The sequence below is a fragment of the Lactuca virosa genome, chromosome 2 (assembly GCF_052849685.1).
Source record: "Lactuca virosa cultivar CGN04683 chromosome 2, Lactuca_virosa_CGN04683_v6, whole genome shotgun sequence".
Lineage (NCBI taxonomy): Eukaryota > Viridiplantae > Streptophyta > Magnoliopsida > Asterales > Asteraceae > Lactuca > Lactuca virosa.
Genome location: NC_136427.1, coordinates 77144719 through 77157272, shown reverse-complemented (window position 1 = coordinate 77157272; position 12554 = coordinate 77144719). Strand labels below are relative to the sequence as shown.

Below are 12554 nucleotides of genomic sequence, written 5' to 3'. Positions count from 1 at the left end.
GTCCAAAACACATAAAACCGGGTGTATCCGGACTCGTACATCTATAAAATTTTTCGGGAATACCATGAGATAGAGTTTAATTCAAGGATTCAGGAACATCAAACGGATTAATTTTTGGAGTTACGGATCTCCGGGAAATTGCGTTTGAAATTTCGCGTTTTAACGGCTCGCAGTGTCCATTTTCGCGACTTTTGTGAATATTTTTGTGAAAATTATTTCGAGTGTGAAATTAAATTATAGATTATAGCCTGAGTCCACAAACACTCTCAGAAATCCCATCGGCAAAGCGTAAGTGGCTCAACGGATCGATTCAGTTTTACGCAATTAAAGAAAACGAGTGTTTTACTCTCTGTTTTTCTTAAAACGGTCGTATCTTTTGCATACGAACTCCGTTTTGGACGTTCTTTATATTTTTGGAAATAGGGGAACATGTACTATTATATTTTAATGTTTGTTTTGCTTAAAACTGCTTAATGCAAAATATCAGTTTTCTAGACGCATTAGACTGCGCTGTAGTTGAGCAGTTTGATTTGGTTGTTAGTTTACACGTTTGAAAGTAAAGTATCATCTAATATCATATAAAATTTGAATTGAACTCGTTTATATTTCATCATAGGCATTAAAACTGAACTAGCTACTTTACAAACAAATTTACCGTAATTTAGTCATTTGAAATCTATGCCCTGAATTTCGGGATGTCACTTTACCTCCCCGTTAGGGGGATTTCATCCCAAAATTTTTACATTCATCTCTATTTTGTACTACTATTAAGTTGTTTTACTAGTGGAGGGAGTATCACTGAAAAAGTGTGGGTACTTCAGATTTATTTGATCCTTGCGTTCCCAAGTAAACTCCAGCCCTCTATGATAGTTCCATCCGACTTTTACTATAGGTATGTGATTTTGCTTGAGTATTTTGATCTCTCGATCCATAATCTCCACTGGTTCCTCAACGAAGTGAAGCTTTGTGTTGACTTGGATTTCATCGAGTGGTACGACCTTGTTGAGCTCTTGATGTAGTTTGAGCTTGTGAGCTTGTAAGGTTCCAATGTAATGGGGGTTTAGCTTTCCGCTTTTTCCAAACCTGATGACACCCTTCCACAGAGCAACCTTTAGTAAGACATGGTCTCCTACTTTGAATTCCAACGGTTTGCGTCTATTGTCAGCATAGCTCTTCTGTCGACTACGTGCGATCTTTAACCATTCTTTTATCTGAACAATCTTTTCCGTTGTCTCTTGAATGATTTCCGGGCCAATGAATAGTGTATTCCCCATATGCTTTCCAGCTAGTTGGGTACCTCCAACTTCTTCCCAACATAATGGTGAATGACATTTGCGCTCGTACAAGGCCTCAAATGGAGCAACATTTATGCTAGTGTGATAGCTGTTGTTGTATGAGGATTTAACCAATAACAGATGAGTATCGCACGCCTTACTAAAGTCTATTACGTAGTAGTTGGAGCGTGCTTTCTAATTGTTAACTGTTTCAATCTTCGTTTGATCGACATGAATCCCTTTACTGCTGACCACATGGTCGTGGAAATGAGCTTCGTTAATACTGGACTCATATTTAGAAAATTTTGCATTAAGTTTCGCTTTTCAAAACTGTTCTGGAATTAAATGCAAGTGTTGGTCATGTTCTTCCTTGGTTCGTGAGTATATTAAATTTTTTTGTCGATGAATACTATCACAAATTTATCCAATTAAGGTTTACACACCCGATTCATAAGGTCCATGAATATAGCTGGTGCGTTGGTCAGTCTAAATGGCATAACTAGAAACTCTTAGTGACCTTATCTAGTTTGGAATGCTGTCTTTGGAACGTCTGTTTCTTGAGCTCTAAGTTGATGATAGTCGGATCGTAGGTCGATTTTCGAGTAGTAGCAGGATCCTTGGAGTTGGTCGAACAGGTCTTCGATCCTCGGGAGTGAATACTTGTTCTTAATAGTGAGTTTGTTCAACTCTAGATAGTCGATGCACATCTTCAACGATCCATTCTTCTTTCTGACAAACAATATCGGGGCTTCCTTTGGAGAGAAGCTTGTCGGATAAAACGTTTTTCGACAAGTTCTTGGATTTGAATGGATAGTTATTGCATTTCTGATGGAGCTAGACGATAAGGAGATCGTGCCACTGGTTCTACACCCGAGATTAGTTCAATTCGGAATTCAACCTGTCTGTCTGGAGGTACTCCAGTAAATTTCCTGGAAATACATCTGGGTAGTCACACACTTGTGATATGTCTTTGATTTCCTTGTCCTTGTCTTGCGTATCCACCTCATGGGCTAAAAAGCGAACCATCTCTTTTAGAAATACTTCATTGCCTTCTTGCAAGTGATGACTTGTAGGTTCTTTCTTCCCTTTTCTCCGTAAATCACAAGGGATTCCTCATTTTGTATGGGTAGTCAAAAGGTTCTTTCGTATCATTAAACCTCTGTTCGATGTGGTGATGATCACATTGAACTTTCAATGGTCATAGAAATTAGGTTGACGTGAAAGATATGGTTGTAAAGGATGAAAAGGCAATTGACGAGTAATAGTAAAGTGTTTTCTAATTGGGCTGATTTCCATTTTTATTCTGTAAGTCTTATTAAGTTTGCAAGATTTAGGTTATATCGTGTTTCTAAAAAAAATATAAAGCCTACATCATTATCATTATCAAATCATATGGAAGCATATATATTGTTGAGGTGAAACGTACTAGTAACCATGGTTGGGTCCTGGTGAGCATCTCCTGTAGCGATAAATATGTTGTTCCTTTGCCATCTGGTTCTTCAGTTTTGGGTAGTCCTTCCTAAAATGCCCTGGTTGGTTGCATTCGAAGAAGTTATGGCTTCCTCCTGTCATAGTCGTTGGGGTCTTTCTGCAGTACCTCAAGATATGACCTCTCAGTTTACATTTGTTGCAGATTATCTCTCCATAATTTCTGACATGATGGTAATTGCATTTGGTACAATGGGGAAAGTTGTCCCCGAGTAGGACTTAGACCGAGTAGGAGTATTTGAGTCATAGGTAGTCACATGTTCTGACTTGGGTTTGAGGAGCTTGAAGTTCTCCTTTGGACTCCTCGTGGTGCTTCCATTTCGTACCCTTTTCTTAGTTATGTTCTATCTGTTGGGTCGTGGTTTTTGGATTGAGATATTGTTAAATCAAATGACAGGCCATTTGTTTAGCACTATCAAAGGTAGTGGTTCCGAATGCCGCAACCAAACCTTGAGTTGGGGGAGTTAGCCCCCAAATGTACCTCTCCATCTTCTTGTATTATGAGTCTACTACTCTCGGGGTAAGGTTGGTAAGGTAGTTGAATCGAAGAAGGATGGGGGTTGGTAGGCTAGGAAATCCTTGTATGAACATGATATGGGGTTGTTTTTTTTAGGAACTGGAATGTCGTCATTATGTCCACCATTTACGGACGATTCATTCTGGGTAGTCTCATACGTAGCTAAAGCGGTGGCAATCCCTTGCGTAATCATGGTTTGCATTAGTGTTGGGTCCATTCAAAATGATGGTGGGTAATCTTGTAAATTCCCTTGAAGGTATTTATTCTAAACGTTTAGAAAAGACACACTTAAGTTGGTTATACTACTTAATCATAAACGAGCATGTAGGTATTGTATTTTATGATAGGGTATTAGTATAAATTGTTCCTATAATCCCATAGATTTCCAATTTGATATTGATTCAAAAAATCCTTCCAAATGATAAGTGAAAGGTGATTGATCCGGAAATCTTCCAAATTTCCAAGTGAAAGGGGGGAAATTGAAATCCTTATGATTTTAAATAATAGAGAGATCTGAAATATTTGTTTTTTTGGAAGAGAGAAGTTTGGAGACTATTGGATGATTGGGGTTGGCATAAGGCTTCTAGGGTACTAGGTATCTATGCCGAATCTTGAGAAGTTTGGGGTTGGCATAAGGCTTCTAGGGTACTAGGTATCTATGCCGAATCTTGAGAACATTCTTCAATCTCTAAAACTTTCAACTGTTGTAGTCAATCAAACTCCTTGCTCAAGGTTGGTTGTGCACTGGCCTGACCATAAATAACATAGGTGCGCATTCCATATTTATTAATGGTATGACTTATGTACAGTACTAACCTTTAATTGAGGCGTCTGAACTAAATGGTTGAGTTGGTAGTTTTAGTTGAAGGGATGTTTAGAATTTTTACTAAGTGTTCTCATCGCGGGTCAGAGTATATATAAACTCTTATATATTATGGTTGGTGGGGTTTGTAGTATTATTAATTTTTTTTGCACTTCCCAACTACTGAGCACATACAATGGCAGACATGAAGCGCCGGAGGGCAGAACCATTTTTGGTATTTAGGCTGTTCAGAAATCCAGCAACCCAAGTGGCACTCCAAACCAGATTCCCCTACCGTATGTAGTCGAGAAGTAGTTCTATGAATAATACTTTTATTAGAAGCTAGGTGCTATAGTTGTATTCCTCTTTCGAGGATACGAGTTCTCTATAGCCAATTTAGCTCTGATACCAATTTGTCACACCCCCGGCCAAGGCGGCGGAACACGCCGGGCTGTGCGACTAAGTTCATGGATCACAGATAAACTGAATATACAGCACAAGTACAACAATAAACAAGACAACATTTGTATTTTATCATTATGTTTGAACACAGGGTTCTTATAGATAATAACAATAATAGTACTAACACATGAATCGCCATAACAGTTAGGCTTAACAGAACAAAAGTCACAATTTAAAGTGCCTGCAATCCATGTTTTCCAATGTCTGAATATGCTTGAGATTCATTGATTCCCTAAGAATACATGTATTTTCAAAGTTAACACAAGTTTGGTGAGAGTCACAGGTTTTTTTCTTAACCGCGGTATAATACTTTTAAAAGAGTTTCAAAAAGTATTTGTTTTTGTAAGTATAACCATACTCCAAAAATAGTTTGAAAATAACCAAGTCCGTGGTTTGTGAAAAGTGAGAGTTTTTAGTTAAGGTTTTTAGTAAGTCCTATAACCGAGCTACATGACTGAATTTACCCCCTACAACGCTTCATTATACGTTGCAGTAATGATTGATAGACACTTATCACCCTCTTCGATTGATCAGTCGAGACTGTAGCTAGCAACCGCAGGTGGGGATGACAATCCTGTATAGATCTATACATATGTATCTCGCTCCGAAGATTAACAGTTATAGTAGTGTGGGTATGCTAAGTGATTAATCTTAGCTAATGAATCATGTATCACTAAAAGCCCTTAACTAAGGTAGTTGAAAATGCTCTCAGCCTAAAACTACTTAGGAAATATGAACTTGTATAGAAGTTAAACATGTACATCATAAGGCACTTAATTAAGTATATTCCTTGTATAAATTTAAAAATAGTAGGCATATGTAATTTCAATAGCTGTATTCTCATAACATACTTGAAGTCTACGAGCAATATTGTTTTATTTTTATTATTTGTATATGTTAAATAACACTTTTCAACTACTATCTACAGATAGGAGCTAGGCATGAAACACTAGAGGGCAAGACCAGTTTGGCAAATTCTGAAATACAACAACCCAGGCGGCCTTCAAACCAGATTCCCCGTACCGTGAGCATTTAAAAGAAATTATAATAGTATTTTTTGAGTAATTTATATTAATTAGCACATGTATTTTCCCCCAAAATGTAAAAAAGGAAAAGAGGGGTCGTAACACTCACCTTATCGAGTGGTTAATGATTTATTCTAAAAATCAGAATATAACATTCGGTTTCAGATTCGCCTTATTAGTTGGGGCTGTGGCTCAATCATCAGCTTTCATGGGGATTAGAGCTTTGGGAAAAAAAGGATTTAGCCATTTCAGATGTTGATGTTGTGATTCAAATATCCGACTGTGTCTTCGGGAGCCAAGGGTATGATTATAGATGGATATCTCGCATTTTGGGTATTATTCGGAAGCTCTTAAGGCTTGGGTGTATGGTTAAGAGCATAGGACTTCTCGCCACCTTTTCGAGGATATAAGGATCGTTGAAAACGGGTCTCGGATGAGGAAGTTATAGCACTTTGAAGGTTTTGGCAAAACTAGTCCCTAATGGAAATATTTGGCAGATCAGCCGCATGCATGCAAGGATGTATGAACGTGTTCACCTGGGTACGCCCAACGTATAAGAGTGAATGATCGCGGGTGCGTAGAGGTGTACGCCCAACGTATGATCAAAGTCACTAAACCCTATTTTTTAGGGTGTGTCACTATATAAAGAACATTATGCCCTAGATATCAGCCCCCCTCTCATCTTTAGACAGCGACCACGAAACCATAAACCACCTTTGAGTGTCCTTTGAGCTTTGGAGGCCATTAGAGAGCATTTTGGAGTTGTGAAGCCATTTCCAAGCAAGTGAAGAGCATAGCAAGGAGGTGGATCAAAAGGAGAAGCAGTAGATCCATGTTTGTGGTTCCATTTCAGATCATCTTGAGTTATAAAGCCTTGAACTTTCCTCAAGCATGCTTAGATCTAGTGTTGTATGGTTTTGGAGTTTTTTTGGTCCCAAGATTAGAGCTTTATGGTTCAAATCCGACTCCTAGGCTTAGAGTTGCAATTCTCTATGCTAAATGAGTCCCTTAGGTAGAAAGTTGCCATCTTGAATGTCTTAATGGGTTCATGCATGAGTTCTAGCCATTTGCACGGAAGTATGTTGTCACATTTCAAGTTTGGCCTCATTTGGTGGGTTGTAAGCCACCAAGTAAGCGACTTTATGGATTAAGACGTTGAAAAGGACTTGGATCTGTGATTGTAGCTTTTGGATTAGAGTATTAAGAACTTAATGGGAAAAGTGGCTTAACAGAGCAGTACGCTGCGCGTACATGCAGGTACACGCAGCGTACCCATCATTTAGCCTGTACGCTTAGCGTATAGAGCAGTACGCCCCGCATACTCAACAGATATGGGCTAGAGTTGTTTTGGGCCTCGGTTTGGGCCATACTTTGGACTTTGGGTCTTTGGGCCTTAGTGGGCCATCAGAAGTCAGATAATTTGGGTCATAAATATGTTTGGGCTTAGGGTAAGGCCCATTAGAGGGATTGGGCCCAATTTGGAAATTAGGCCATTAGTGGGCTCTTATGGATTTTGTGGGGGGTTTTGGACTTGATTGGTTTTGGGACTTGGGCCTCGGTTAGGAGTCTGGTTGGGCTAGGGGTAAAATGGTCATTTTACCCCAAGATTTGGACTATGGATCATGGATGGGAACCCAATTGCTAACTGGGTGATGTTTTGGTGTTGATAGCCTAGGAGTTGCCAGGACAACAGCTAAGGATTTCCTGCCATGGACTTCGTGTTGGATTAATGTCTAAGTCCATAACTATATTTGGTATGTACTTGACCCGACCCAGCATGGTCCATTTGGGTTGCACTTCACCGGCACAATTTATATGGATAGTCTTTTGAGAATAGTATATTTATGATTTATATTAATATATTATAAGTTCTAATATATTAATATGGAATCATATTATTTAATTAGTATTGATCAACAATTAATCAAGTGATCAAAAAGAACTAATTAAATATGGACTCTTATCTATATGGAATGGGCCAAGTTTATTTAGGTTGGGCTAAGCTTTCATGGATGGTCCATGGAGCTCTTAACCCATGGATCCTATGTAAATGAAAGGTCATGGGTATTAGGGTTTACATGGATGTAACCCTAATCCTCCATAATATATAAAGGGGTCCTTGGCTCACAAAATTGGTGAAAGTGTGTGAAAATAAGAGTGGGCTGATTTTAGTGTGCATACATATTCTCTCAAGTTCTTCCAAGGTGTTTTGGTGATTTGTGATTCCATTTGAGGCTTCCACACTATTGGGGCTAAGCTCTTAAAGCTTGAAGACATCAAGCTACATCAAAAGGTATGTCATCTAACTAGAACTTTGTAGTATAGGTGCTTCATAATATGCTAGTTAGGATGAAACCTTGGAATAGTTAATATTTGCATGTATAATAGAGAAAACATAGATCCAAGGTTTATAGGGTTGCATGTACACCATAGGAGTGTTAGAATGCTCAAAACCCAACAGTGGTATCAGAGCCAGGTTGTTTTCTGTTATATTGATGCAAATGTTTTATTTTCAAGTTGAAAAAAAAGGAAAAAAAAACATGACGTGTGTCAAATTTTCAGATAATTACTTGTTTTGTGAAAAACGAATTATTTGTAAAATTTGAATCATTTGTTATATGAGTTGAATTAGGTCAAATTTAGTAAAAGATAAAATGATATGATTATTTTATTAGTTTTAAAAGTTTGATCTAAATGTTTCAAGGAGTTACATATTTTGTCATAAAATTTTGGAGCTCAAAAGTTTTTTTTAAAGTTGTGATCTTAAGGGTTTTTGAAACTTCCATAAGTTATGGATATGAAAGTTTTTTTTTAAAAAAAAATTTGATTCAAAGTTTTTATGGAGTGACAAAATTTGGTGTTAATGTTTTAAAGAATTCCATAACTTGTTCTTAAGTTATGGAACATGGAAAGTTTCATCATAAAACACCATTAATTCCATAAGTTATGGAATCCAAAGGTTTTCAAGAATTCCAAAACTTGCCCTCAAGTTGTGGAATTTGAGAAAAGTTTTTTATGAAAAAAAGAATTGAATTCTAAAACTCTTGGGTTCATAACTTAAACAATTAATTAAATGGTTTTAATTTGAGTTTAATAATTGGAATTATGATGTTTTGTTGAATAGTTCTAATTAACTCTTATGGACTTTATTAATAGTTAATTAAAGCGTTTAATTAAAAGAGTATTATTAATCCATAAATATATGGTTTGAGTTTAATTAAATTAAAAGTCTAGTTTAATTAATAGATTAAACCACCAAGTATTTTAAATGTCTAAAATACACCCTTATACTATTATAATATTAAAAGTTTAATATATTATATGTATAAGAGCAAGTCGTCTTACCATTAGTAGGCCTCATTCACGAAGCCGGTCTATAAGGGGGGTATAAGGTTACTGCCTATAAAATGGCAGTTTAATGGGTGTCTACTCTCACTTACCGCTTCCTTGACCGGTGGAGGGTCGTTAGCCGAACATGTAGGACAAGGACTATAATTCTCCCTTCATTATAAGTATAATGATAAATACTAAGTAACTAAACACTTATAAATTCCCAATCTTAGTTACTTAGGAAAATGTGAATAAGGTGCTAATCCATGAAATTACACTTTGCACTTTGTTTAAGGTGTTAGTGGAGCGTGTGTGGTTAACCGGCACACTAACCTGGACTTAACAAGGTAGGCAAAGGGTAACATAATGTTTATCATAGTATCGTTGGAGCGTGTGTGGTTAACCGGCACATTGATTGAGGGGTAAATATTAAGGGTACCAAGTACATTTGCATGCTTACTTCACACCTTGTTTTGTGATCCTCGGCATCCCAGTCACAAAACCTGAAGGGCACACTCGAGATTGAAACATGCCATTGAAAAGTTCAATGAATCTCAAAAGAATCTAGGAGTTTCAAAACCAATTAAAACCTAATAATACATTTCGTTTATCTTGGTGGAAATTGGTGAATCGTCATTCACCTACCTTCGAATATTTTATAGCTTGGATTACGGCATCCCTCTTCCAAGTTATAAAATAGTTTGTTGGGTCCTAACCTTAATATATCATATTGGGTGTTATATTAAGGACTTAAATCAACTTTACGTGAAATTCTCCCATTGTTGATGTCTGGTTTAGACAACAATGATCTTCCCAAACCAAGCTTTCCTAATAAATATGACTTCCCGAGTTTGGCTCATGGAATTCATACTTCTCTTCCTCCACCTCCTCCAATTATTCTCCCTAACCCACAAGTTCAAGGTCACTCAAGCCCTAATGGCAAGCAAGGTCTATGTGTGATCACATCTTAGAGATGAAGTCACATATTGACAAGCCGGGAGAGTTGGGTGTCAAAGTCTTGAGAAAGTTGGATGTTCAATCACTTTCTAAGTCACATAGTGAGTTCCTTTGGGACTACTATGAAACAGACTATGACATGAACCTTAATGATCATATCTATTTGCTTGGTGCTTCTGAATCAGCAATGATTTGGAACGATAGTAAAGCAAATTTGATTAGAAGATCAACTTCCCAAAAACTTTATGGACAGTGACAATGGTGACACTGGAAATCCAGAAAACGCATTCTCTTCCCAATGGAAAGGGATTGGCCATAGTCAACCCAGTTGACCAAATGGTAAAGAGAAAGGTTAAGTCTGAGATAGTCCCATTACCAAAGGGTCCATATGTTTATTTTGCCAAAGGAAGGGGCGTTGATTGCAAAGCTGCCAAATTTACCCAAGGATGTTAAAGTCAATAAGTTTGACTCTACATCATGTAGAGCCCATTATCTAACTCTGTTAAGTTCTATTCTGAGATCCTCATTACATGATGTGACTGGGTCACATGTTGATGTTTTAAGAATCAAAGAATAGAGAGAAAGCTTAAAGGAAGTATATGCTGATTCTGATCGCGAAGGTGGATTTCGATCGCATCAGAATTTTGAGCAGTTGCTTAAGAAGTTATGATATATTGCTAAGGAATAGATAACAACGATTTTCCATGTGGATTGTAAGGATAAGTTTTTCCGTAAAGTTTTAAAATAAAAGAAAATTGTTTAATTTTATTTATTTGAAGTATCCTTACAATGGCATTTGTGGAAAATTGTTGCTTATATGATTCCACTGACAGCAATATTGGAAAATGGATTTGATTCTTTCATTTGTGGTAGTGTCTAAATTTACCAAATCAGGAAAGTTCCTCATCACCCAAGTTTCAATTGGACCGAAACTTGGAATCATGCAAGTTGAATAATATGATGAATGAGAACTTTCAAGCATTGGAAAATCAAGACTAATTACTTGTTCACATGGATATGTGAGTCAAGTGAAGGACTAAAGGGATCGAGTACACATTCTTGTGCACTGGTCATGTCCACCATAAAGCTCGTTAAGACTATATGATTTACTAAAGTTTAGTAAATATGGTTATACTTACAAGTTTAAGTATAATTCTGAAACATTGGAAAAGTCTCAATGTATGGCAGAACGAATGGGAAGAATCAAATTAGGCAGAAAGATAAAAGTTTCTCAAATCTGAAAAGATGGGAGAGTACTTTAGTATCATGTTTGTGATCATCTTAATGATTTAGAAATCATATCACAATTAGTCCTCTAAAGGTCATCTTAGTGCATTCTTATGACTAAGAAGAAGAGTCATGAATTGTTGAAATGGTTAGATCAGGAAGATGAGTCATACTTTGTTCCAAAACAATTCTTAGAGTCATACTCCAAGATTGTAACTTGAGTGACATATCTTAAAGAAAGGTTTAAAACACTTGTCAAATGTAAGAGTAAAAGTGTCCTACTCTTGTACATTTGAAATTGGTAAGTTGTGATGTTTTGGATAAAACAAAGACTAACTAAGGCCAATTGTGTGAAGTGTTTGTCTTGATAAAGAATCCGCACTATCTCTTGAATATTTGGCAAGATAGTATTATATGTCAAGAGGATAGTGGGAGTCTTAAAGATCCTAAAAAGAATTTCAAGAACTAATCAAGAATAAAACCTGAGGTTCTTCACTAGCACACGACTTGAGGTTTATAACCTATAGTATTGACATATTATGTGCCCATTCCAGTTAAAGTTGGCTTTGCATAGGAGTTCTGAAAGTTCTCAATTGGTTGCATAACAACTTGGAAGCAATGGCAGGCCCTGTACTGCCAGGTGGCAAGAAGTTAAGATTGCATAAGTTCAGTCCATATGAGTTTGGATTTGTCATTATCCTTGTCTTGTGACTATGGTTTTGACGATTCACATGGATAAGAACACATACACCATAAAATCTAAGGGTCATAAAGTTTCTCTCCGATTCATGAAAATGATGGTGAGGAAACACTTCCACCAAGTAGATTTGAAGCAGATGGCAAAAGGTCTAAACAATTGAGACTATGATTACGGCATCCCTTTTCATAGTTCTGAAATTGTTTAGACACACATGCATGCTATCTAAGGAAAGGTGTATGATTTTGATAAAGTTTTATCAAAGCATCTCGTATCAGAAATCTGAACTTTGGTAAGAAAGTCAATAAAGTATTGATTTCTAGAAGTCCAGCTGATTTCTGAGTACATGTCAAAGCTAGTGGGAGCATAAGTGTTATGCTAATAATCATCATGTTAGTGGGAGCATGATAATTATTGTTAGTGTTGCAAGTTAGCAATGTTAATTATAGAAAACAAAAGTTTCAATTCGTGAGGCTGCAGGGATTGAAAAAGTTGTTTTGCTATAATTAAGGGAGAGGATATACTTCATTTCAGTTCTAAAGGCTTAGATTGAGACCTTAATCATCTTTAGTCAAGAATATATATATGAATTTCATGTTGGATTGGTTCAACTTAAGGAAATTCTATATATTGCGTTCTCAAAATTCGATTATGATTACGACATCCCTCTTCATAGTCAAATTTTGAAAACATGGAAAATAAAAATATTGTAGCAAAAGACTGGTCTAGAATCATGTCTTTATGTGAGACATCATAAATCGTGTACCATTTGCTT

The 12554-nt window shown here is 36.7% G+C and overlaps 1 protein-coding gene across 1 annotated transcript; it reads right to left on the bottom strand.

Moving 5' to 3' along the window:
* Positions 1–767: 767 nt before the first annotated feature.
* Positions 768–1274, bottom strand: LOC145157521 (uncharacterized). The gene has a single exon (XM_079076549.1). The coding sequence runs from the start codon at positions 1272–1274 to the stop codon at positions 768–770; it is 507 nt and encodes a 168-aa protein (XP_078932675.1).
* Positions 1275–12554: the final 11280 nt, after the last annotated feature.

What these genes read in the sequence shown, in the direction of transcription:
- LOC145157521 (XM_079076549.1), bottom strand. Translation starts at nt 1,274, where the DNA reads ATGGGGAATACACTATTCATTGGCCCGGAAATCATTCAAGAGACAACG.